The sequence below is a fragment of the Amborella trichopoda genome, chromosome 11, assembly GCF_054954075.1.
Source record: "Amborella trichopoda isolate Santa Cruz 75 chromosome 11, AtrichopodaSantaCruz75HAP2 v2.0, whole genome shotgun sequence".
Classification (NCBI taxonomy): Eukaryota; Viridiplantae; Streptophyta; class Magnoliopsida; order Amborellales; family Amborellaceae; genus Amborella; species Amborella trichopoda.
Genome location: NC_142346.1, coordinates 3141204 through 3155946, shown reverse-complemented (window position 1 = coordinate 3155946; position 14743 = coordinate 3141204). Strand labels below are relative to the sequence as shown.

At 35.1% G+C, this 14743-nt stretch overlaps 1 protein-coding gene across 2 annotated transcripts; it reads left to right on the top strand.

Annotated features, from left to right (window-relative positions):
* The first annotated feature begins 4044 nt into the window (after positions 1–4044).
* Positions 4045–12277, top strand: LOC18441311 (purple acid phosphatase 22). 2 transcript variants are annotated; one of them, XM_006851429.4, is made up of 5 exons: positions 4045–4209; positions 4709–5000; positions 8242–8816; positions 10417–10505; positions 11844–12277. In XM_006851429.4, exons 1-5 carry the CDS (start codon positions 4075–4077, stop codon positions 12073–12075), a joined length of 1323 nt encoding a protein of 440 aa, XP_006851492.1. In that variant the 5' UTR covers positions 4045–4074; the 3' UTR covers positions 12076–12277. The 2 variants fall into 2 exon arrangements, with proteins under 2 accessions (XP_006851492.1, XP_088708143.1); XM_088852017.1 differs by lacking the exon at positions 10417–10505.
* Positions 12278–14743: the final 2466 nt, after the last annotated feature.

Genomic DNA, 14743 nt, shown 5'->3' with positions numbered 1-14743 from the left:
GTCCATTACATGTGATAAAATTAACGAGATTCGAATCATTAAATGAGCTTAAGCTCATGGTATGAAACTTTCGGCAGATACCGAAATCCACCAAAACAAAATTCCTCCTAGCCAAATTTAGTTAGGTCCAAGAAATTTTATCAAAAATTCTCCCCATTTTGCTCCAACATTTATTTATGAAAAAGTAAACAACAAGGCCATTTAAGTTTGGTATATGAAGGTTACATCGAATCTGAAATATTGGATTTGAGTAGGTGTAGGCTCAAATTTTTTAAAAAAATAAATTGAACTTAGTGATACACACAAACCATCAGATTTCAGATCGGATTGTATTAATAATTGTGACTTTTTTGTACTAAAGTTAAATGATCCCATACAATCTCAAAAATTATAGGGAAACTTCCTCTATATTATTGGGGAACTCATGTAAGTCACCTATTTTTAGATTTGAATGAACAACTGAGATAAATTTGGGTATAATATTTCAATTGAGCCGTTGACCGTTTAATCTCAATCTAATGGCTCAAAATGTTTTATTTTAAATTTTTTTTAACAAATCATAATAACATGAAATTTGGTGTGTACCATCCTTTAATAGGGATATACCTAAAAAAATATGAAAAAAAGAATTCTGACTAAATAAAATTACCAGACTATCCATAACCCCTATGAGATAATGTCGCGCCCTAAATTTGGTGTCAATATGGAAAATATTAAAAATAAAATAGTATCCAAGGTTGACAATATGATTGAAGCCATCTCACGTACCTAATCAAATCGGACAGCTGGAAAAGAGTAGTACATATAATTTCCCTGTATATAGAAAGATCAGTCAAAACTATGCTTTTACTGAAAAAGGTTCCCCAAAATTAAATGCTCTCCATAGAGAATATATCTTCCTTTGTGGTAAGTAGGAGTATGATTGGCGACAGCTTATCACCCCGCATGGCCGTGTAGGAAAACCCAGGCCCAGGCCCAGGCCCAGGCTTGGCTAGGCGCCATGATAGCATGGCATGTTTTTCTCTTGGTATTTTTAGTTTTTAAAAGGCCACTTAGCCAACGGCCCTAGTTCGGTCAAGATTGGTTTGCCCTGTTGCCAACCTTACATAGGGGTGGCCATGGACCCGGACTCAACCCGAGACTCGAGGGGAAGACTCAATCCGAGTCTAGGTATAGTAAAAAAATTGCATTTGGAGGGTCGGGTTCGGGTCCAAATCTTGGATCCGAACACTATCCGGGGCTGGGTTTGAGTACAGTGATATTTTTCGGATCTCAATTTATGAAATATATTTAAATATAGTTAAATAAAAAAAATTTCTAATTTTTAAGTCGGGTCCATGTCCGAGTTTGGTAAATTCGAGTCTAGGTCCCATAACAGTTTTTTTAGGTTTGGGTCCTGGTCCGGGTCCAGGTCCAATCAGATCCGAACCCAACCCGATCGTTTGCCACCCCTACTTACACAAGTGTATTTTTAGGACCTCAAATTTATGATGTTTTCAACCTAGAAACCAACCTAAGTAAATGTATTATGGAAAAGTTTATATGTTCCCCCTACAACATAGAAGTTCTATCATCCCCCTTATCTAACCGTCCATTTTTTAATGGAGGGCTAAGATTGTCCTAATCACAATGTTACGTCTCTACACTGTTTTATTTTTAATTTTTTTCTATAAACTGTTTGACACCAAATTTTGCATGTCCATTCCTCCATTAAACTCGCACTAACGAAAAATATAAAAAAAATATTTTCAATAGAATAAAATGACCAAAATACCCCTAAAAATTTCAAGGGGTATTTTTCTTATTATTTTTTATCAAAAAATTATTGTTAATATTTTTTATAGGTGCGCCCCAATGAGAAGATGACACGTACCAAATTTCATATTCAAAAAAATTATATTAAAAAACTAAAAATAAAATACTTTGAGATGTCAAATCTATTATCAATCGGTGAGTAGCTCTCTTGATAAAATATGAACGGTTGGTTGATAGGGGGAAGCTAGAACTCTTATGTTGTATAGGGAACTTTTCCATGTATTATCCATGTGCCTGGAAGACTATCTTAAAATTGAGAAATGACTATCCAAAAGTAAGATCGAGCCAAGCCTATTTTATTCTTGAATGATCAATTCAAATACTTTCCTTTTTCAAAAACTTATTATGTAATTCTAAAGATTCAAAATTTTAGACTTAAAGTATCCTCCTATGCAGCTGTTTTGGAGCAAGTGTGGAGCACGTTATAGGCGCCAGCTTTAGCATTTATTATAGAAATTCTGTTAAACGGACCATTAGAGAAGCCACTTTCATTCCAAAATTTCGATCGACTTAAAAAGAAAAAAAAAGGGAATTTTTTTTTGAAAAAAAAAAAAAAAACCTAAAACGACACTTTTTATGCAACTTACCCCGAATCTAATTTTTTCTCACTTTTTTCCCCAAAATATACTTTTTATAAAAAAAAATCCAACCAAAATAAACAATAAAAAATTGCTTAAACTACCCTCCCTTACTTTTACCTTACCCACGCCTCTCACCTCTATCTCACCAAAACAGGGGGTTCCAGTACTGTGTAAGTGCAGTCCGCAATAGTGCTCCAGCATTGTGTAAATTTCGGTCCAATAGTAAGGCTTCGACACTATGTAAAGTGCGGTCTGGCAGTAGCGATCTGGCACTGTGTAAAGTGTGGTCCGACAGTAGGGCTCCAACACTATATGAAATCCGGTCTGGCAGTAGCGCTTAAGTACTGTGTAAAGTGTTGTCCGACAATTGAAAAGGGCAGTCCGGCAGTTGCAAACGGCGGTCGGGCAGATGCAAAGGGCGGTCCGGCACTTGTGCGCTCCGGCAATGTGATGGTAAACTTTGTCCATGTGCTATTGGGTCCAAAAGTCAATGTCAAATTTATCCAAAATGATTCTTATGTACGGGAAGGGCATTTTAGTTTAAAAAAATGAACGTTTTCCCTTTGGGGGTATTTGCATAGAAAGTTTGTTTTGGGGAAAAAACTGAGAGAAAAAATTAGGTTGGGGTAAGTTGCATAGAAAGTGTGGTCTTGAGGATTTTTTTTTTTTTTTTGTAATTTTTCCAAAAAAGAAAATACGAAATGGGTCAATTTTGGTCAGAAACTACATGGAAGATCAGTCAACCACATGTTTTTAATTTTTTTTTTTTCAAAATTACCCCGCTGTCCCATGATGCATCCTCTGACCGCTTTTTAATTTTTTTAAAAAACATATTTTGAAATAGGGTTGTGCCCCAAGTTTTAGGGAGTGCCCAGTCAATTCAAGGAGGGATCCGAGATTCCTATCCTCGAACAATCCATTTCTTCATTACTAAATGAGAGTATGAGCGGTCTAAGGATGGGAACCTCGGAGCCCTCCAGAACTGAGTTTTGTTCATTAGCTCACTCAATTTAGGGAGTGGTCCAGGGTCTTATCTTTAGACCTCCCATTTCTTCACTCTTAAGTAAAGGCCGTGTGAGGATGGCATCCTAAGACAATTGAGTAATGTCCTAAAACTTGGGGTACAACCCTAATTCGAAAAACGTTTTGAGTAAAAAATAAATAGGGGTTGGACAATAGCATCTTTGGACAAAAAAAAAACAATTTAAAAAAATAAAAAAATTGAGGATTAACCGACCCTCCTCATAATTTTTGTCCAAAATTAGCTCATTTAGTATATCCGTACCATAATTTTCGCCCAAAATCAGCTCAATTTGTATTTCCGTATGTATATTACTCTTCAAAGTTCAAATAAATACTTGCATGTTCACTAGATAAACTTGGGCAAAGTTCCATAAAACAGCGTAAAAATATCGGCGAAATTTCGTCGCTAGTGATAGTGAAAGGACAGACTTTAGCAGCATGGGTTGCGGGATTAAGCGTACACGTGTCATCTCTTCATTCACTGGATTCTTGGAGCCGACCAATTTCTTCACGCTTCAAAATTCCTTAGAAAACAATTTTCTTCTTATCAATCTCTTTGTATGTTTTTTTTTTTCTTTTTCATTTGAATTCTTCTATAAATTAGTACGCAAGTTTATAACCAGGCAACAGAGAGATTAAATGAAAGAAAGCAAGAATGGAGAAGACCTGGTTTTGTTTCATCATCTTCTGTATTGATCTCCTCCTATGTGAAGCTTCTTCATATGTGCGACCACCACCTCGCCCTATTATCCATACACAACACAGGCATAGTGAGTCGCATCCTCAACAGGTAAGAAGATTACATGAAAATTTCGACGAAAACATCAACTGAGTTTTGGATTTTTCCATGAAGCGTTTGTGGTTTCAATGGCGGAGATCTGATTTTGGGTTTAGACAGATATTGTGTCGAAGTTTAGGAGAAAAGAAAACCAGCCCTGAGTTTTTTGGTTTTATTTTTTGCTTTTTTGTGACTGAAATTTAGAATGCTTCTTGGAATATACTACATCAAAAGCTCCCTTCAAGCGTCGAGATTATTATCTAGTATCGATTTATTGAATATGGTCTCTCTCTCTACATTTTCTTTCAAGCATGCTTCTACTGTTTTACTCTATGGGAAATACCGTGTGCCATACTCCATGATTACTTAAAAAATAGCAAGAAAAATTAAACCAAAAACATTGAGATTATTATTGATTATCGATGTGAACAGACATGACAACTACAACAGAAATAATATCTGGATATTAAAATCTTGCACAATCGATTTATTGAATATGGTCTCTCTCTAGGTGCATGTTTCTCTGGCAGGAAAAGATGGTGCAAGAATATCGTGGGTGACTGAGTCATCTCATGTGGCTTCAATGGTTGAGTACGGGACATCAGCAGGCAAATATGTTAATTCAGCAAAGGGAGACACCACATCCTACCACTACTTCTTCTATTCCTCACCCAAGATCCACCACGTCAAAATCGGACCGTTGGATCCAGACACCATTTACTACTATCGTTGTGGTGGTACCGGCCCTGAATTCACTTTCAAGACACCACCACCTGCTTTCCCTGTCGTCTTCGCCGTTGCAGGTAAGAAGTCCATCGTCTCTTTCTCGATGTAAATGAATCAAAATTTACCTATTTCTCAAGTCGCCTCATTTCTACATGGACTCATCGAAACTGTGTCCTTTTCTTTCTTTCTTTTTTTCATTTTTTTTGGTTTGTTTTATGGGGGAATCTTAGTTGCTATCGGTGTTCGACTACTTTGGCGGGCCAACCTATACTAGCCCGAGTAACTCTAGTGAGCCTAAGTGTTCCGCGCTTGGTGGTCAAGCTCGGGATCTTAGGAAACAATTTTAAATATATATATCTTTATATATAAATTTTAAAAGTAAGAAATTTTATTTGTAATATTTTGTTGTTTATATTTTCTATCATTTTGGCGAAAATTGAGAAGTTCTTTTTGGCCTAATACTTATTTTTATATTTTTATATTTTTGGATTATTTTTAAAATAGCCCCAATCACAAATTGATTTTTTTTTTAGAATCCAGTTTTTACTATTTTTTAACCTCTTTTAGATGTGTTTTGTTTAACTTTATAATTAAACATATTTTTTTTTATTTTTTAAAACACTTTCTAGCCTAGGACCTCCCGTGCCGACTCGTGCTTTCCTACACTGCTTGCTATTTGCAGTAAAATTTGGCCCTTTTTTTTTTTTTTTTTTTTTCAAGTTTTTGGAGTTTGGTGGTTTTTTTTTTTTTTTTTGCTTTTTTGTCCTTGACATTGCGTATGTGAATCACTTGCGTGATTTTAAATTTTCAGTGCAAGAAAAATACGAAATAAGACGAATTATATTATTACTTAATTACTTTAACGAACTTAACTGAACTCCTCACCAAGTAAATTATTTTTTTTGTGCTCACAATCACTTTATTTTTAACCACTTAAAAAAAAGCATATCTTAGGAAAACGCAAACGCAGTTGTCACGCCAAAGGCTCTAGTTGTTATCACGTTATAGATGCTTTTTTCTGTTACGTAAATGCCATACTTTGTTTGTTTGTGAATTCCCTTTTTACAATTTAGGGTGGGGGTTTTATTAGGTGCCTACTTTATTCCATTGAAGTAAGGTACACTCTAAAAACATGCCGAAAGATGCAGTTTAGATGTTCTCGACAAAGTAGGAGTCTATATTTTTTTTCTGTTGGATATTTCGTTTATGTAATCTTGTGTTTTTGTTTGAAATCTTGTATTTTACATTTGAATCAATGATAAGTTGTACGTTACCGTTAACAAACAAAAAAAGTATTACGATAGCGTAAATATTTATTGTGACCTCTAATTACAAAATTGTTAGATCTAAAAATGATGTAAATCAAGTAGATCTAGAAGCAATTAAAAATTTTGAAACTTGTGGTGTGTCTAGACAAAACGTCACAAGATATACTATTTTCATTAATTGATTTTTTTCTTTTTTTAACATCCATACATCTCGAAGTTGAAAGGATGAATTTGAAGGTTTTGTATCATCAGGACAACTTTTTCCAATGGGTCTTTGGTGTGCAACTTATTTCAATAATACAAGGCTGACGCCTTATATAAACTTTTTTCTACCATTTATACCTCCTCTACCATGATTAAGTTATATTGCACTAAAACACTCAAGCATATGAAAAGATTGTTTCTTTAACATTCATTGCAATGCATTTCAAGTCTAACTTGATTCGAGAAAGGGGCTGGGATTATAGTGGTGGCAACCCCACAACCTAATCACCACGATGTGGTTTTTGCTCCCACTAACACCACCTTACTAACATTTTCAAAAAACTAGTTTTTAAACTATTTAAAAAATGGATGGTTTATAATTCGGCTATCACACATCTTTCGGTTAATTGTTCTGCTCTATGTTATTTTTAACATGCAATTCGGTTAATTGTTTTATTGTTCTACTCTTTTGTTATTTTTAACACGCAATGAGGATATGAGCCAATTAGCCTGTGGTTATTGTTAAAAAGAGAAAATATATACTTAAGAGATGATGTTTTAATTTTATTTTAAAAATCCATAAAAATACATTTGATAAGGTGGAATAATTAAATACCGGTAAAAGTTTAAATAATTTAAGAATCAGTTATATTTTCATCAAATTCTATTCACATTAAAAAATCACTTGACTGGATCCGTGACGAAATTTGCAAACTTAAAAGGCATGGTCCCCAGCTTGCACAAAACGACATGAAATCCTTTGCTACTTCTCACATGTTAAAAACCATGGTCCCCGATGCTTTCAATTTTGATTCAGTTTCTGTACGTACGGAAATCAACATGCGTCGTTCCCTTCATAAAGTATCCAAATGATTTCATGCTCCCGCAGGAAAAAACTATCTATTTGCTCCCTCAGGCAAAAATTATATTAGAGATATTTTTAGGACTCAAAAAATTGGGGATGTATCCACTGTAACCTAGAGACCAATTCCAAAAAAGGAAAAATATATGAGTCCACAGACCCAGCACATTAATAATTTATTTTTTAAATAGAATTTGGTTTTATTTTTTAAGAAATATATAATTTGATTCGATATTATGTTCGGCACTTCAAGTGTTGTACCCATTATTTGTACCCATTATTTAGAGTGAAAAGTGAGTTTTGCATTTTAAGTATCAAACTCCTCTTTCATTAAAAAAATTTCGATCATAATAGTTTGGTAAATCAACTTTGAACCCAAATCACACTTAACTCTTCACATATTATAAATGTATGCTATGCTCTCAGGAGCATACTATACACATGCTCCCTTGGGTAAAGAAACTACCTAGGAAGAGTTTTTAGTGTGAAAATTTGGGATTCACTTAAAGACAGCAAATGATAATTTGAAAAAAAAAAAAGGATTTAGAGATCTTAACACTTGGATCTAGTTATCCAAAAATATGATAGTTTGCATCCAATTTTTGGACGTTAATATTTTTAGGCATATGATTTTTTATTTTATTTTTTTTAAAAAAAGAGATCGTCTACGAAAAGATTATTTATCTTTTGTACTGGAGGTCACAATCATTCATGTCCCTTAAATTTGAAATGGGTAGTTGTAAGAGTTTAGTTGAATAGACACAAAGTTCCAAAAACGAGTTCACAGACTTCATGACTCACTCCAAGCCATTCAATTTAACATCTAATGATTAAAAATACTTGATATTTCTATGTATAAAAGATAAATGACCCTTTTATCGACAATCCCAAAAAATTTGGTTTCCTACTCAACAACAATAAAGTAGGGCAAATTACCATGCATCTCTAAAACATTCTCTGTCTCTCTGCTATTCTCAATTTAAGGTGACCTGGGACAAACGGAATGGACCTCATCAACACTAGAACACGTGAAGCGAACAGACTACGATGTCTTGCTCCTACCAGGCGACCTCTCCTATGCAGATGGCCAACAACCGCTTTGGGATTCATTCGGCCGCTTTGTCGAGCCACTCGCGAGCTCCCGACCCTGGATGGTTACCCAGGGCAACCACGAGATCGAATCCATTCCTATCCCTTTCCTCAACCTCCAGGCCTTCAAGGCCTACAACTCAAGATGGCTCATGCCATTTCAAGAGAGTGGCTCCAACTCCAATTTGTACTACTCATTTGAAGTCTCAGGTGTTCATGTTCTTATGTTGGGTTCTTACACTGACTTCAATCAAGGATCAGCTCAGTATCAATGGCTTCGATCTGATTTGGCTAAGGTTGATAGGAAGAGGACGCCATGGCTCATTGCATTGATTCATGCTCCATGGTATAGTACAAATGTGGCCCATCAAGGGGAAGGGGAGAGCATGAGGAAAGCCATGGAGAGTTTGCTCTTTGAAGCAAGGGTTGATGTGGTCTTTGCAGGGCACGTCCACTCGTACGAGCGTTTTGTGAGTTCTCTCTCTCCCAAAAAACCATCAAACACTTTAGGGGTGGCAATAGTTTCGGTCGGGTCTGAGTACGGTTGGGATCCGGAATCGGACCCAATCAGAACTGAATTCACCGGACACAGATCAAGACCCGAAAATATCATGTGGGACCTGGACCCAGATCCGGACCTGACCCGCCGGGTCCAATTTTTGGACTCATACCCAGAACCGCATCAGGTCTACCCTTGGGGTCATGGGTCGGATTCGGGTTACCTGAGGGGGCAAGCTTATAGTGTGCTCCTACGAGAGTATACTATACACTAATTTTATCTTTTATGTGAAAAAGTCTACAAGGCTGCACTTTGAAAGCACTAACAAATTTTTTTTGCGTTTTGGTACTTGAAAACCCTCAATTTGAACATCTTTCACCTTAAATTATGGATCTAAGTAAAGGTAAAAAGAATTCCAAACCTTAAAGCCAGTGTATATTGCAATGGGCAAGCTTTGTGTGCTTCTCCTACAACGTAAAATTTATATACTTCCTTTTATCCAACCGTATATTTTGAATGAAGAGCTAAGATTGTCCCAATCATAATGTCACATCTCTACACTATTTTATTTTTTATTTTTTTTGTATAAACAAATTGACACCAAATTTTATACATCCAATCCTCTATTAAACTCGCACTAGCCAAAAAATTTTAAAAAAATATTTTCGATAAAATAACGTGACCAAAATACCGTTGAAAGTTTCAAGGGGTATTTTGCCCATTATATTTTATTTGAAAACTTATTTTTAATATTTTTTATAGGTGCGCTCCAATGAGAAGATGACACGTACAGAATTTCATATTCATACAATTTGTATAAAAAAACTAAAAATAAAATACTTTGAAATGTCGGATCTAAGATCAAGCGGTGAGTGGCTCTCTTGATCAAAATTGGACGGCTGGATGGTAGGGGAAGCATAGATCTTCTATGTTGTAGAAAAAATATATGAACCTTTTCTTATTGGAATATATTTTTTAAACCGTCAATTTTCAAGTGCTCAAGGATCCAAACTTGCACAAGATTTTCAGCTTTAAATTTTACAATCAGTCCCAAAAACATAACTTTATTGCACCATAGGGATTTCCAGTACCACAATTATAGATTTAGGCAATACCTTACTTTTAAAGTATAGCCTAGACCTTATGCTGACCAAACACTTTCTTTTGTAGTATGCTATAGAGGCCCAATAGGAAAGTAAAATGACGAAACTATCCTTAGATCTTATAAAAAAAAGGTAAGCCTCACGTCAAAACCTAGTCTAGAATCTACTTCCACTACTTATTTTAAAATTGGTAGAAAAGGGTACAAATAACACTAATATGTGAACACTTAATAGACAAAATGTGTTATAACATACCTTTGTTTAGGGTTTTGAATTTTTTTTTTTTTTTTTCTCATCTATAAATGGCTAAAATCGAGATGATCAATTTGAAAGTTTCTACTACCAAAACTGCAAATTTTAGTGAGATTTGATACGCGGTTGTACTATTTTTTTATAATGGCTCCTCATAAGTCAATTGCTAATTAGAAAGAGTGTACAAGGTGACTAACATTCATGGTTTCTACTCAGACGAGGGTCAGCAACAATGAGGCTAATCCTTGTGGTCCTGTACATATTACAATTGGGGACGGAGGCAACCGCGAGGGGCTTGCTTTGAGGTAATTAGGATTTAATCTAGGGCTGGTATAGTATGCTCCATCGGGAGCGTAGTTTATTTTTCAAAGGACTAACAAAGGAGGATTTTTTCAATCCGGAACCACTTAAGAATTAATAGATGATTATTCTTAAAAAAAAAATTTAAAATTTCAGTTTTTTAATCCCACAATCTAAAACTTGTAAAGAGGTCTCTATTAAATCTCGAGGCATTTTTTTTTTTCGAGTGCAAAGAGGATATAATTAGAAAAACAAAATAATATTGAGATTAGTCTATGGGTTGAAGAGGTTATTTCCCCAAAATTTGGGTTCCTAAAATTTAATTATGGGTAGGAGTTTTACCTGAGAGAGTAGATGCTCATTCTACTCTCGAGGGAGTAGAATATCTTTTGACTTTAATCATTTGTTTCACACATTCATTTTCACACTTTCGGCAGAATCTAAAACTTGAAATAGCAAGCAAATGTTTGTCCAAACTTCAAAAAGTTAAATATTATGCTAAAGAATTGAAGACTTCATTAAGATTATGAGTTCTTGGGGGTGGGAATGGGTCGGGGCCGAAATTAGACCCGAATCCACGTCGGTTATAAGTGAATTGGACTAGGACCCAATCCACCAGGTTAGGTGTCGGTCTATAAATAAAAACACATAAAAAAAATATTTTAGATATTTTATAATATATAGTTAATATTACTTAAATGTATTTAATACTAATATATATTGAATTAGATCTGACCAGGACCCAACCCCTACCTAATAGGATCCAAGTTAAACCCGGACCCAAACTACGAGTCAAGGTCAAATAGAACTAGACCCGAGATATCCTTTTTCTTTGTAATCCCTTCCAATTTATGGTCACTTAAGTTATAATGTTATAAATAAATAAATAAAAGAAAAAGTCTATAAAAGGTTTCAACCTTAAATTGTAGAATTATGGATGCACCTCAAAAATCTATAAGGTTATGTTTATGTTGAAAAATCATCTAATTGATCATCTTGACATTAAGATGTATGAATGTGAAAAAAAAAGAAATTGAGTATTAGAAATAATGCATCTTGCAACACATTATCTAGACCGTCCATTTTCAAAAAAATTTGTATGTTTATAGATCTACTTGATTTTAACTATTTTTAGAGTTTAAAAGTTTCTAATTAGATATAAAAATAGATTTTAACATAATCTTAAAAATATTTTAAAACAAAATTATATATTATGATAAAATTTGGAGGTGCTCCTCAATTGGATTGTTTAAGGTTGCAACCTTATAATAACCACACCCATAAATAAATAACAAAGTTATATTATCATATTGACCCCTTTGCTTTGTTTGTCTCTGATGAAGCTTCAAGAAGCCTGTTTCTTCTCTCTCGATGTTTCGTGAAGCAAGCTTTGGGCACGGGATGCTCACCATGTTCAACAACACCGATGCCCAATGGACTTGGCATAGGAACAACGAGTCAGAAGCCGTTGTGGCCGATCAAGTTTGGCTCGAGAGTCTCAGCTCGACCTGCGCTTGTGGACTCCAGCAACCGAGTCCTTCGATTCAAGAAGGCACTTCCCATGACGAGTTTTAGAAACGAATGGGCACCGATTTCAGAATTGTGGCCAAAATGGTCGTTGACCTTTTTTAGGAATTGACATAGTTAGCCTTGTGTTTTAATTGGAGGGGCGGTTTGTATAAAGGCAATGCTCTAAAACAATCAAAGTAAAGCACACCTTTAACTAGTATCGAGAAATGTGGTTTCAATATAAAAAATAATTGTGATAGCCTTAAAATATATTTTTATTTTTAATTATAAAATTTAAAGCTTAAAAAATAATGTAGATCGACATATATATGAAAACATTGAAAATTGACAGTCCATAAATGTATTACAAGGTAGTACTATTTCCAAAACTTGATACCCATTTTTTTCTCATGACCATACATCTTAAGGTCAAGATGATCAATTTGAGGATATTTTGAGATCAAAACCACCTCTTCTAGTAAAATTTTTGAGTTGCAATCTAATTTGATGGGTTAGAGCCTCCAATTATATAATCTTTTTTCTTAATTGAATGCCACAAAATTTTATAGGAATATTCTCAATTTTTTTAACCAAAGTTATAGTATTCGTCTCATTCTCGTAGCTCATCCCCTATTCCAGCTGATAACTCATGTGCACAATGAGCAACCATGCATAATAAAAAACACAAAAATAAAATCTCACGCGTACCCGAATCATGTGTGGACGTGCATACCAGAGTTAGAGAGACAATAATTTTTAATGTGTTACAAAACATACTAAAGTAGATGATAGACTTATGTCCACAATGCGGTGGTCATATCTCTCAATTCCCATAGTCATCCTCTCTTTTTGTTGTGGTCTATCACGCGGTTCTTGTAGTCACACAATACACACTCTCTCTCTTTTTTGACAATCAACTTAATTTTTTTTTGTCAAGTTTACCCCCCGGATCGCTTGATACTCTCTCTCTTACTGATGCACTACATGATGTCCTTCTCTCTCTAGGACGAGACTTACGGTTCTCTTACTCATAGCCTCATAGGCCTCACAATGCCTCATGCAACCCCACAAGTTGATGCCAAGGACCTCATGTGACTCCCATCACACGTGTGTGTATATAGGCCATTAAGACATAAGGACAAACGGTTAATCTTAATCCCATATGAATTACGATTTTGTTATATTAACCCAAACCTATAGATTATGGGCAAGCTTTTTATACTTATCTTAATGTATATAATTTATATGATTCTCCCTATCTAACTGTCAATTTTGAATAGATGACTGAGATGTCCCCAATGACAATTTCATGTCTCTATAATATTTTCCATTCCTCTCTTAAACTCGCATATGTAAAAAATATAAAAACAAATTCTCAATAAAATAAAATGACCAAAATGCCTTTAAAAGTTTCAGAGGTATTTTAGTTATTTTATTTTATCAAAATATTTCTTAATATTATTTTGCGAGTGTTCCCATTGAGATGATGGCACGTACTAAATTTCATATTCATATACTTTTTTTAAAAAAAATTAAAAATAAAATGCTCTAAAGCGTTAGATCTAGATCAAGCTGTCAGTGGCTCAATTGATCAACATTGCATGACTAGATGAGGGAATATATATCTTCCATACAGTAAGGGGAATATAGAAACCTTTCCCATTGATTATAGGAGAGGAAGTTTTATGAAAATACAAACAAATAATGGTGGACACTGAACAACGTTCACTCAAGACTGTACTCATGTGCAAGAAGGCAGCTCGGGCAAAATAATTCTAAGCTGAAAATCGCAATGGTAATCTCGCCTATTATTGCATAGAATAAGAGAGCTTACAGAGCACCAAAGCTGCCTCAAAATAGAGAGAGAAAATGGGCATGAATTTAGAGAGAGAAAGATGGTAGAGAATTATAGAGAGAAAGAATTGAGAGAGAAAGTGAGTGGGATAATTATGCAAAATGGGGAGGACAAACCCCTATTTATAGAGAGCGATGGACTCGCAGATAAATGACACTAATTTCACTTGGAGTAACAATTCATTCACGCATTTACAAATGTCTAAAATTGATAGGGTGCTTGTTATACAAGATTGGGAGTTGCATTTGCCAAAAGTTTCTATAAATGCCTTATCTCATATCACGTCGGACCATTGGCCTTTACTGTTAGACACTGAGGCACCCTATAGAGGTCCTATGCCTTTTTGTTTTGAACTCATGTGGTTGGAGGAACCTTCTTTAAAAGACATCGTAGCCTCAGTTTGGCATGATGAGACAATTGTTAGATGGCCTGGCTTTATCCTGTTGTGCAAACTAAAAAATCCTAAGACTAGGCTGAGATCCTAGAGCAAATTGACATTTGGCTCCTTGGCTGAGTCAATTAGCATTACCTCTGGGGCCATTGATATCCTTAATTCTCTTGAATAAAATACAGGAAGTATGTTTGAAGCTCAGTTTAATAGTAGTGGTACTCAAGAACAACCTGGCAGAGGCAGACTTTCTCAGTAAGGAAGAAGTTCTAGTTCCAACGCTCTCGATCCAAATGGGTGAAGGAGGGAGATAACAACACCAAATATTTCCCGGCTATTGCCAATGCCAAACACAGACAGAACTACCTGGGTGATTTATCAATTCTCGGGGTGGATAATGACAGCCTAGCTGCAATGGAGGATGCTATTGCCAATCACTTTTATGGTTCTTTTTCTTCTGAGCCCCGTCTTCCTTTCTCCCTAGAGGATTT

Coding starts and splice junctions, on each gene's coding strand:
- LOC18441311 (XM_006851429.4), top strand. CDS start 4,075: ATGGAGAAGACCTGGTTTTGTTTCATCATCTTCTGTATTGATCTCCTC. Junction 4,210..4,708: donor GTGAGTCGCATCCTCAACAG/GTAAGAAGATTA, acceptor GTCTCTCTCTAG/GTGCATGTTTCTCTGGCAGG. Junction 10,506..11,843: donor CGCGAGGGGCTTGCTTTGAG/GTAATTAGGATT, acceptor TCTCTGATGAAG/CTTCAAGAAGCCTGTTTCTT.